Here is a 12,099-nt window from a genome sequence, read left to right on the forward strand (position 1 = left end):
TGTGGGGCCCACAGGTGATCTGTCCTAGGGCCTTCCCAGCATCAGCACCAGGAACAGGCGTGGACTTCCCTGGATCCTCCCTCCAGCTGTGCTTGAGAACAGGGTCACTGCTTAGGAACAGGGTCACTAGCCACCCCTGGGGCCTGGGAACGCCCAGGGGGTCGGGGCTGTGGGGAGTGATGAGTAGGGTCTGAGTAAGCTCTGCCGCCCTCCAGGATCCCCCACGGATCGCCAGAGCTGCCCTGCGACCCCTCCACAGCCCCTGTGGTATCCCCAGGGATCCACTGGCCCCAGACACCTGCAGGGTCTGAGTGGCTCAGCAGGTCACTGACCACTTTCCCTGGGTACACGGACCAGTCTACTCCCAGTACTGACCAGTCCAACCCAGACCCTGCTGCCAGCACAGACTAGTCTGACCCAGTACAGACGAGTCTAACCCTGTCCCCAGTCCCAGTCCAGACCAGTCCAGCCTTGTTCCCACTCCCAGTCTGTTCCTGTCCCTGCAGATGGGCCAGTGCTGGCAGAATGCCCAGGCCAGGCAGGCGCCCGTGGTGCCACCGAGCTCCAGGCACCGCTGCTGTCCCTGCCTGGCCTGGCACTGGCTGGGGGTGTCCAGCACAGCCAGAACAGCCCACAGGACACGGGGGGCTATAGGGCAGGCTGTGTGAAGGACAGGCAGGGCTATGGGGCAGCACGGGGCCAGGGTACTTCCAGAATACTTTATTTTGTACATACAGTTTTGTCAGCGTGCGGCAGCTGCCCCACAACCCCCGTAACCCCCAGAGCTGTGGAGCAGCAGTGCAGCGGGGCAGCAGGCACACACAGTTACCCCACAGCTGGGGAGGGCGGCTGGGGAGCTGGGGGACAGCCCTCAATGGGCATGGGGCTCTGGACTGGCCACCCCACAGTCCCCCCAGCCCTTCCAGCGGCTCCCCCTGCCCCTCACACCCTCCATAGCTTGGGGACCCTGTCAGCCGGGGCAGCGGGATGCTGGCCCTGCCATGGGCAGGGTGAGGGGTCAGACCACGACCCCCAGGCAGCCCCCACCCCACAGGACCCATCGTCACCCCCCAGGCCCGGCTGCCCCTGGGATAAAGTGCACATGAAGCCAGGATGGCGCGAGGGGGGCGAGCGAGGCGGTGGGGCACCGACCCCACAGGGCACCGTGTCCCCCCAGGGCACCATCCCCCTGGGGCAGTGTCCCCGCCGCAGCCACGCCCCGGCCCTGCTGTCACTGCAGGTAGCGATAGGCCTTGAAGCAGTGGTTGCCCGAGTCAGCCACCACGACGTGGCCGTCGGAGGTGAGCGCCAGCCCCTGCGGCCCGTACAGCGGGTCGGCCGCTGTGTTGATGTAGGACAGGAAGGAGCCCGCGCTGTCGAACACCTGCAGAGGTGACACAGCTGTGCCCCACGGCCCCGGGCCCAGGACACCCAGCCCGAGAGCCCCCGGGCCTCCAGGACGCACCCCTGTGGGGGATGGGGTCCCCATCCTCCTAGGTCTATTCCAGTTAACCCCAGACCCTTCTCAGCTGCTCCCAGGCGAGCCCCGAACCCTTCCCAGGCCATCCCAGTTGCTCTCAGTGCAAAACTCTTCCCAGCTCCTCCCAGCTGACACTAGGCCCCCATCAGCCATTCTCAGTTGACCTGAGACCCTTCTTTGTTGCTCCCAGCTGACCCTAGACCCCTCTCAGTTGACTTAGACCCTGCACAGACTCTTCTCAACTGACCCAGGATCCTTTCCAGCTGCTCTCCCTTAAATCCAGCTGTTTCCTGGATCCCTGCAGGTGCCCCCAGCGCCTCACAGCAGGGCAGGGATGAGGTGGGGAGAGGCCCGTGCTGTGCCCCCTGGGCTGCACTGGGGTATGTGTGCAGCTACAGGTGTGCAGGCGCAGGTGTCTGTGCAGGCACAGGTACAGCTGTCTGTGCAGATACAGGTGTCTGTACAAGTACTGGTGTGCAGGCACAGGTACAGGTGTCTGTGCAGGTGCAGGTGTGCAAGTGCAGGTGTCTGTGCAGGTGCAAGTGTGCAAGTACAGATACTGGTGTCTGTACAGGTACAGGTGTGCAAGCACAGGTACAGATACAGGTGTCTGTGCAGGCACAGGTGTCTGTACAGGTGTCTCTACAGGTATAGGTGTGCAAGCACAGGTACAGGTATAGGTGTCTATACAGGTATAGGTGTCTGTGCAGGTGCAGGTGTCTGTACAGGTCTCTGTGTAGATACAGGTGTCCAGATGCAGGCACAGGTGTCTGTGCAGATGCAGATGTCTATAGGTACAGGTATGCAAGCACAGGTACAGGTGTGTGCAGGTACAGGTGTCTATGCAGGTACAGGTGTCTGTGCAGGTGCAGGTGTGTAGGCACAGGTGTCTGTGCAGGTGTTTGAGGCACAGGTGTCTGTGCAGGTACAATGTGCAGATGCAGGCACAGGTGTCTGTGCAGGTGTTTGAGGCACAGGTGTCTGTGCAGGTACAATGTGCAGATGCAGGCACAGGTGTCTGTGCAGGTGTTTGAGGCACAGGTGGGTACCTGGATGCGGCTGTTGCCCCAGTCAGCCACGATGATGTTGCCATTGCTGTCCACGGCCACCCCTGTGGGCGCATTGAACTGCCCGTTGCCCTCCCCGTGCGACCCGAACTTGAACAGGAACTCGCCCTCTGCGTTGTACACCTGGTGGGCACGGGGGACAACACGCACAGGGGAGTTATGGGGTCACTGGGCACTGCACCCCCTGGCCCTGAGAGCACCTGGGGGATCTCAGCACTCGCCTCTGGCTGCGCTCACCTTCACAGAGTGGTTGTGGAAGTCGGTCACCACGATCTCATTCTTGTTGTTGACAGCCACAAAATGGGGTCCTGGGGAGACAAAGGGGGCTCAGCCCGAATGGGGCACAGGGAACTCATCCCCAGGACTAGGAGGCTCAGCCCCAGGATGGCGGGTTCAGCCCTGGCCCCATGGCAGGACCAGGATGGACCCAGAGCCCTGAGGCACGGACAGAGCCCAGAACTCAGAGCCCCCAGGATGGAGCCACTGACAGAACCTGAGCCCAAAGCCTGAGCCCAGAACTGAATCCAGAACCCAGTTCTACAATTTGTATCCAGAACCAAACCCAGTGCCCCAATCTAGGACACAGAGCTCAGAACCGAGACCCAAATCCAGAACTGAGTTCAGAACCTGGAACCACATCCCAGCCTAGGAACTAGAACCAAACCGTGAACTCAGAACCCGGGATCTCAGTCCCAAACCAGAACCCAGAGACAGAACCTGGAACTGGATCACCAGCCTGGAACCTGATGCTGGACCCAGAATTAGACCCTGGTCCCCTGTCCAGCCCCAAAACTAAAACCAGAACTCAGAACAAGTCTTGAGCCCAGAACATGAACCCACAGTCCAGAACTGGATCCAGAAAGCCAGTCTAGAACTGGAGCCTGGACCTGTCCCACAACCTCGGGCCATTCTTAGGGGTCCCGGTGCCACCAGCCACCCCACAAATGTGGGGCACACATTTGGGGCCCAGGGCCTCCCAGTTGTGGGGGTCCCAGGAATACCTGCAAACTGGCGCTCAGCGGTGCCCCGGGAGCCAAAGCGTGCCACCAGCTTGCCGTTGGGCTGGAAGATGAAGACGCAGCAAGCCTTGTTGTCCACCACGATGATGTGCCCGTTGCGGTCCACGGCCACGCCCTTGGGGCCCATCAGCCGCCCCGCGCCCAGCTTGGTCTGGGGGAGACGCAGAGTCAAGGGGAGCTGCCGTGGGCCCCCACTCCACAGCCCCCCCTCGCCCTGGCTTTCCCTCACCTTGAACTTGCCCTCAGGTGAGAACACACTGACCCAGCGGTTGTCGTAGTCAGCCACGATGATGTCACCGTTGGTGTCCACCGAGACCCCCGTGGGGCGCTGGAGCTGCCCTGGGGAACGCCCCCGCACCCCGAAACGCAGCCGGAACTGCCCCTCATTGCTGAACACCTGGAGGGCAGCAGGGTCAGGGGAACCCAGGGAACACCCCAACCCCTTGAAACGCAGCAGAACTGCCCCTCCTTGGACAACTACTGTGGGGACCAGGAAGGAGCAGGGGGATTCAGTGGGGTCCTGGGAGACTTCAGGGATCCCAGGAGGAGACCACACACGCACACATTGGTTACTGCTGACAGGGTCAGTGGGATCACGGGATCCAGGGTTACCCAGGGGATCCTGCGGGGGTCCCAGGGGTCCATACCTGCATGCACTGGCTGTTGCTGTCAGGGTGAGTGGGGGTCAGCAAGAGCCAGTGGGAGTCCAGAGGGGGGCTTGGAGGCCCCAGGGGTGCCCATACCTGCACGCACTGGTTGTTGCTGTCGGCCACGACGATGCGGCCGGCGCTGGACGTGGAGATCCCCTGCAGGTTTGTGAACTCGCCCTTCTCCCGGCCACGGCTGCCTGCAGGCACCAGTCAGGGGGGCACACGGGCCCCCAGGAGACCAGTCACCATTCCGGTAAACCCCTGCCACCCCCTGGGACCCTCCACCACTCCCCCAGGGAGAGCCCACCGTCCCTGTGGCTGCGGGGAGCCCTAACGAGTTTCCCAGGACACCCCCACTGGCTGAGGCCGCCCCCGGGCCCGCTCACCCACGCGGAAGATGAGCTCGTCCTCGATGGGGTTCTCCTTGCGCTTGGCGCTGCCGTACATGCTGGCGGGGCGGCGCAGCGCCTTTTGCCGCACGTGCCCCCCGCCCGGGGACTTGACGCGGCGCTTGGCCTCCTCGGGGGACGGCGGCACGTCGCTGGGGCGCAGGGCGCGGGCGCGGAACGGGGACCCGCGCACGGGCTGCCCGTACAGCAGGATGGACAGCACGAAGTCGCCCTCGGCGCGCGGCGTGTACACCAGCTCGTAGGTGCCGTTGCGGTTGTCCTGCACCTCGGCCTCGGCCGCGGCGCCGTCGGGGCCCGTCACGGCGAAGCGCAGGCGGGCGCCCCCGCTGCGCACCAGCGCCCCGTCCTTGTCCTTGGTGGTGACGCTGAGCGAGCAGGGCTGCCCCACCACGGCCTGGCGCAGCCCCTCGCCCGTGGCCACCGTGGTGTGCGCCGTGGCGCTGGTGGTCAGCAGCGCGCCCAGGTTCTGGATGGAGCGGCGCAGCCCCTCGGGCTCGGCGTGGAACTCGAGCTGCGCGTTCTCGTGCGGGTGCTCGGGGAAGGGCCGCGCCGCCAGCTCCCGCAGCCGCTCACCCATCTGCTTCTGCACCAGCAGCACCTCCGTGGCCGAGCCGTGGTGCAGCGCCTGCTCTGTGAACGCGCAGCTGCTCAGGATGCTCTCCTGGCCCTGCCGCAGCACCTCCAGCTGTGCCTCCAGCACCTGAGGGACCAGAACACCACCTGTGGCACCAGGCGGGGCCCGCGTGCCAGCACCCACATTTCAACCACATCCTGGCCCTGCTGCCACACCTCCAGCTGTGGCTCCATGCATCCTGTGGGGATGGCAGTCTCTGCAGTGTTGGTGCGGGACCCCCACACCCAGCACCCTAACCAGTGCTGTACCTGCACCCCCACACCCAGCACCCTAACCAGTGCTGTACCTGCACCCACACCCAGCACCCTAACCAGTGCTGTACCTGCACCCCCACACCCAGCACCCTAACCCGTGCTGTACCTGCACCCCCACACCCAGCACCCTAACCAGTGCTGTACCTGCACCCCCACACCCAGCACCCTAACCCGTGCTGTACCTGCACCCAGACCCAGCACCCTAACCCGTGCTGTACCTGTACCCCACACCCAGCACCCTAACCAGTGCTGTACCTGCACCCAGACCCAGCACCCTAACCAGTGCTGTACCTGCACCCACACCCAGCACCCTAACCCGTGCTGTACCTGTACCCCACACCCAGCACCCTAACCAGTGCTGTACCTGCACCCAGACCCAGCACCCTAACCTGTGCTGTACCTGCACCCCCACCTGCACTCCAGCCATGGCCACAACCCCAATGCTGATGCTGCACCGGGACCCCAACTGTGGCACTGGCACTGGGGTCTTGCTGGGGGACACACACCCTCCCAGCAGGGCTGGTGAAGGGCACAGAGCCGCAGGTGTGTTACCTGCTGCTTGGCAGCACAGGTGGCCTCCAGGTCACGCAGCAGCACCTCCCGCCGCTGCCGCAGCGCCGCCTCCAGCTCCTCGAAGCTGCTCCCAATCTCGGCCTCAGCCTCAGCCCGGCGCTGCCCCAGCTGCCGGCTGATCTCAGCCACCAGCCCCACAGCCGCTGCCAGCTGGGGGAGCCTGGGGAGACACGGGGACCCCCTGAACTCCCACACCCCCACCAGGCGCACCTGAAGCCCCCCACGGCACCCTCATCCAGCTGCGGCATCGTGCAGGAGGAGGACGTGGGGACTGCCTGAACACTCAAAGCCCGCAGCACCACGACGCCCTCGGCCACCTCTCCATGTACCGTGTGTGGGTGGCATCAAGGTGGCGCCGCACCCAGCGGGAGTGGGGCCGTGGGGACCCTGGGGGCCCGTACCTGGCGCGCACGGCGTCCAGCTGGTGCTGCAGGGCTGCCTTGTGCTGCTCCAGCACGTCACGGAGTGGCACCGTGCGGTGGTCCCGGTGCTCCCGCCGCTCCCCCTCCGTGCACTCCCGGCACATGGCCGTCTCGCAGGGCTCACAGTAGAACTCCATCACCTGCCACACCTGCACTCACCTGCCGCCCTGCAGCCCAGCCCACAGGACCCTGCAGCCCAACCCAAACCACCTTCTGAGCCCACACAGCCTCTCCCAGACTCCCTGGACCTGCAGCCTCCCCAGACCCCTTCTGGACCCTTTCTCCAAGGCCTGCAGCCCACTCAACCTCTTTGACCCTCACAGGCCTTCCAGGTGCTCACAGACCTTTTTAGCCCTCCCCAGATCCCAGCCCTGCTAAAGTCTTTCCAGCTCCTGCAGGTGCCCAGCTCCCCCTGAGTGCAGCCCTCTGCATGCCCCCCGGGCCCCCCAGCCCCCAGAGGCCCCTGCAGCCCCCAGCCCCTGCCCCGCCCTCGGTCACACCTTTCCCTCGTGGTTGGGGCAGCAGAGCGGCTGCCCAGTGGCGGCGCCCAGGGGGGGCAGGGGTGCAGGGGGGGCCCCGCGGGGGTCGGGGTCCCGCTGCAGCACCTCCATCAGGTTGGTGATGAAGAAGTTGTTGGGCAGCGCCGGGACCCCCCGCTCGGGCAGGATCGAGGTCTGGCGGCACACGGGGCACGACAGGGACAGGCTCTGGGCCGGAATGTAGTTCTGCAGACACCTGGGGTCACAGGGGTCATGGGGGTCACTGGGGTCACGGGGCACAGGGACACGACAGGGACAGACTCTGGGCCAGGACACGAAGGGCAGGGACAGGAACGGGGGCTGTGGGGGCACAGGGGGTATGCAGGCACAGATACAGAGACAACACAGCAGTGGATGAGGGGATGGATGGAGGGACAGGAGCCGCTGCGGATGGGGGATGTGGGAGGCAGTCGGGGCAGAACAGGGGGATGAAGGGACAGATGGACGGACAGGGAGCCAGGGGAATGGACAGGCAGGTGTATGAGGGGACAGAAGGGGGTACATGGCACCTAGGGTTGGGGGCAGGTATAGAGTGGGAGGGACAGATAAACACAAAGGTCAGGGTGCAGGACGAGGGTACACAGACAGACCTGGGGACGGGCAGTGGCACGGGGACAGATGGATGGACGGGGGACTCCCACAGTGACAGTGGGACGGGGGCAGCAGGACAGACAGATAGGGTGATGAGGAACAGAGGGAGAGGGGGGCAGCAAGACAGACATGAGGGTTGGGGGTGCAGGCAGAGAGCAGGAGGGGAAGGGACATACAAACATGTGGGCTGTGTGGTAGAACATTGAGGTGTGAGAACAGGATGGGAGGGACAGACAAACGAGGGGACAGATGGACAACGTGGTGGGGCTGCACAGTGTCACACTGGGGTGCAGGAGGGGGACAGACGAACAGACAGATGGGGGGACTGCACAGTGTCACACCAGGATGGGAGACACAGATGGACAGACAGACAGGAGGGCTATGTGGTGTCACACCAGGTGGGGAAGCAGCAGAGGAGCAGGCAGTCAGACAGATGGACAGGATGGACATGGGGCAGCAGTGCCAGTGCCCCTGGGGAGAGGGATGGACGGACGGATGGATAGAGTGGGGGGCTGGAGCAGGGCCAGAGGGCTCTGGGAGCACAGAGAGAGGGGCCATCAGCAACAAGACCCCCCCACTCAGGGACCCCAGCCATAGCACCCCCAGCACCTACACTCAGGGGCTCAGGGGCTCTGCAGCCCTCCAGAGAAGGGGGGTGCAGGGGCAGTGGGGTCTCAGCACTGCCATGGGCTGTGCAATGCAGGGGGGTCCCAGCCCCACTTCTGGGGGCACAGGGAACCTCAACCCCATCTCTCACTGGGAGGACAGGGAATGCAGGGGGTCGGGGGGGTTGTGCTCACGCTGCGGGTTTAGGGGTGCAGGAGGGATGCAGTAGGGCACAGCGGGGGTGCAGCTGGTAGTGGTGGGGTACAGGCTCAGGGACACAGGGGGATGCAGCAAGGCAGAGGGGGGCTGGGTGCACTGGGGGAGCAGAGGGGATGGATGCTGGAGGGGGCAGAGGGGTCTGGGGGGTGCAGGGGTGCAGTCAGGAGAGGGGGGCGCATTGGAAGCGTTGCAGGTGTGGTGCAGTCAGGACTCAGAGGGGTGCAGGGGGCCCAGGGCACGGTGGGGATGTGCTGGGGATGGATGCTGGTGGGGTGCAGAGGGCACGGGAGGGATGTAGGGGTGCTCAGAGATAGGGTGGGGATGGAGAGTGGGTGCCAGGGCACAGAGAGTACCCCGGGGGTGTAGTGGGGTGGAGGGAGTGTAATGAGGGGTCCCACCTCTCACAGAAGGTGTGAGGGTAGGGATTGGGTGCAGGGGGAGCTCAGGGGGTCCCATCTCTCACAGCCAGCATGCAGGCAGGGATGGAGCTAGGGGGGATGCAGGGGGGCTCAGGGTGGGTTCGTGAGGTCCCACCTCTCGCAGAAGGTGTGCAGGCAGGGCAGCACCTTGGGGTTGCAGTAGCGGTCGAGGCAGATGCTGCAGATCAGGAACTGCTGGTCAATCTGCCGCACCACCGGGCTGGCGGGCTCATGGCGGGCCATGGTGGCTCCTCAGCCTGGGAGCACACCACGGTGAGGGCAGGCACCCTGCAGCGCCCCACGGCCACCCCCAGCCCGGCCACGGCACCGCACAGCCCCCACCCACCGCACAGGCCCGCGGCGGGGCACGGCAGACCCTCAGCCTGACAATGGGGGGATTTAAATGCGCGGGAGGCACTGCACGGCACCCTGCAGCCCACCGCCCTACCCACACAGCCCCCCTGCGCACCCCACAGAGGCCATAAAGGACACCGGCCCTGGGCCACGGCTCAGCACCCTGGGGCGCCCGCAGCCCTGACCCACGGCACCCGCGGCACCTACAGCACCCACCCGCGGGCAGACCACGGTCCCCGGCCCCACAGACACCTTGTGGGGCACACACGGGGACTCCTCCTGGCCCCCACCATGCCCACGACCCCCGGGCACCCACAGGCAGCCCCGCGGGTGCCCCCAGGCTCGCACAGCAGCGCGCCCCACGCCCTGCCCCTCGGAACCCGCTGCTGCCACAGCCCCCTCTGCCCGCGCCCCTCGGCAGCCGCCCCCACGCGCGGCCAGCGACCGTCTGCCCCACAGGACACCCCCAGCACGCCCCCCGCCCCGCGGGCCGCGCCCAGCCCCGTCCCCCGGGACGCGCATCACCCCCGTCCCCCACCGGCCCCGCTCACGGCGCTGCGGCGGCTCCGCGCTCCAGGCCCCGGCCCCGCCCCGGCCGCCATTGTGCGGCGCCGCCCCCCCGCGGCACCGGGACATGGCGGAACCGGGGGGGCCGCGGCCGCCGTGCCCGGGGGTCTCTGCCCCGCGCCGCCCCGCACGCACCCCGCGCCCCGCAGCCTCCCTCGCTCCGCCGCCGCCCCCGCCGCCCCCGGCCGCACTCACCCGCCCCGCAGCCCCCTCCCCGCTGCCGCCCGCGCCGCGGGACCCACGGCGCATCCTCGGCCCCGGCCCGGGATGCGACAGGGAGGCGGCCGGGCCGGGCGGCACCACGCGCGCTCCGGAGGGGGAGCCGAGCCGCGCCGCCGCCGCCCGGGTCACCGAGCCCGCCCCCGGGGACACCCCCGCGGGGCTGCCGGGCCGTCGCTGCGGGACGCGGTGCCGCCCCCGGCTGGGGGGCTCGCGGGGAGGGTCCCGCGGGGAAGGGGGTGAAGTAACCCCCCAGCTCTCCCCCCCAGCATTAGTGGTCTCGCCTGGGCTGTGGCTCTGCAGCTGGGGGGGGGCTCCGCGCATCCAGGGGTACCCGGCTGTTGCCACGGCAACCACATCCCGACCCGAATTTGGGGGGGGGGGGTTGACCCCAAATCCCAGGGGAATGGGACTGGGGAATGTGGGCATACAGTGGTGGGTGGGGGCATGGCGGGGCGGGGGTTGCCAAGCATAGGGTGACGGGCGGTATAAATTGGGAAGTAGGAGGAATATAAAAGGGAGATAAAGGGGGAATAAAGGGAAGGTCAAGGCGAACAGGTGGATGGATATAAAGAGAGGTGAGGGAGATGCGCAGGCAAAAACAGAGGTAAAATAGGGGTTATAGAGGGGTGGTATAGAGAAGGTACAGGCGGGGTACAAAGGGGCTTATGAAGGGGGCGATAGGAGTAAAAACAGAGCCCAGTAGGCCTGTGCCAGCCTCTCAGTCTAAAGGGAGCCCACACTTCCCACCTGCCAGCTGCCACAGCTCCTTCTCCACGTGGGACCCCCCTCATCACCACCGCCCCTTCAGCTGGCACCCCTCCACCCGGCAGGGCCCCCACCCCGCTCAGGTGGCTCAAGCCCCCCTGCTGCAGCTGCCCGGGAAATTCCAGCAGGCTGCTGGCTGCCTCCTCTGGGGGAGGCAGGTGGGCCCGCATGGGCACGGCATCCTGGCAGAGCTGCTGCTCCAGAGGTGCAGAGGGGTGCCCCTGTCCCCAGCCAGGTGTGGCCATGGGGGATGTGGCCACAGGGACAGGAAGGTCCTGAGCCGGCCCAGCACACGGACTCGCAGCCCTTTGGGGACCCGTTTGGGAGGAACAGATCCGGGAGGGACCCAGAGCTCTGCCATGAACCAGCCCCCCAGGAAACCTGTCCCCAGTCACACCGGGGGCCCCTGACCCTCCACCTTGGCCTCAGAGTCTGGAAGGTTCCACAGCCAGGCCAGAGCTGCTTGTGCAGCCAGCACAGTCCCCCAGGAGCAAGGATGACCGTGATAAGGGGGTGATAAGGGGGTGACCTGCCACGCAACATGGCACCCACTGCCAGGACCTTGCAGTCCCAGCCAGGCACCAGCAGAAGCAGCACAAGGTGCTGAAGCTCAGCATGTCCCATGGGCCCTGCAGCACAGCGGGGATCAGGTGCTGGGAAACTGCAGCACAGGAGGATCCTGTGGGCTCCCCTCCACCAAGGACCTCCTCTGGCCCCCCACCCTCACCTCCAGTGGCCCCTCATCCCCGCAGAGACCCCGGTCCCTCCCAATATCCCACATAACCTGGTGGATGGGCCTGGGGTGACAGCGCAGGTGCCTGGGAACAGCCCTCATGCCCCGGGGGCAGGCACCCACCCACTCCGGCAGCTCAGCATGGCCAGGGATTGCCACACCCATGCCTGGGGGGCGGCAGGACTCCTTGGCAGGGTTTGGGTGTTCCGGGGGGGAGGGGGATCAGGGAGTGGTTGGGAATCTCCTGGGGTTTTCTGAAAGAAGTGTCCCAGGGGCCCATCAGTGTTCTGGGGGGTGACCAGGGGTCCCAGGGGAACAGCAGCTGGTGTGGCAATAGGTCAAAGGGCAATGGAGGAGGGAACCAGATGGCACTGGCCCCAGTGCCGGGCCTGGGGAAGGGGAATCTATCCTGTGGGACTCCCAAGCCCTCACTGCCACCAGTGGGACAGCAGTGATGGAACCCCAGGCTGATCCCACCCAGCTTCTCCCTGCAGGGCCCCCCATCCTGTCCCCATTTACTCACACCTGGTCCTGCTGCACTGCTGCCATGAGGTTGGAGCAAGGGGTGGCCCCCC

General features: G+C 66.1%; 1 protein-coding gene across 2 annotated transcripts; it reads right to left on the reverse strand.

Annotated features, from left to right (window-relative positions):
- Positions 1–705: 705 nt before the first annotated feature.
- TRIM3 (tripartite motif containing 3) lies at positions 706–10,151 on the reverse strand. Of its 2 annotated transcripts, none has more exons than XM_079332088.1 (12): positions 10,000–10,151; positions 8,999–9,140; positions 7,010–7,244; positions 6,489–6,649; positions 6,067–6,247; positions 4,603–5,326; positions 4,310–4,413; positions 3,796–3,963; positions 3,549–3,717; positions 2,785–2,855; positions 2,530–2,670; positions 706–1,384 (listed from the first exon to the last, which is right to left on the reverse strand). In XM_079332088.1, the coding sequence occupies exons 2-12, from the start codon at positions 9,124–9,126 to the stop codon at positions 1,232–1,234; spliced, it is 2,235 nt and encodes a 744-aa protein (XP_079188214.1). In that variant the 5' UTR covers positions 9,127–9,140; positions 10,000–10,151; the 3' UTR covers positions 706–1,231. The 2 variants fall into 2 exon arrangements, with proteins under 2 accessions (XP_079188214.1, XP_079188213.1); XM_079332087.1 differs by lacking the exon at positions 10,000–10,151 and adding an exon at positions 9,789–9,910.
- Positions 10,152–12,099: the final 1,948 nt, after the last annotated feature.

The sequence above is a fragment of the Erithacus rubecula genome (genome assembly GCF_903797595.1).
Source record: "Erithacus rubecula genome assembly, contig: scaffold_149_arrow_ctg1, whole genome shotgun sequence".
NCBI classification, from domain to species: Eukaryota; Metazoa; Chordata; class Aves; order Passeriformes; family Muscicapidae; genus Erithacus; species Erithacus rubecula.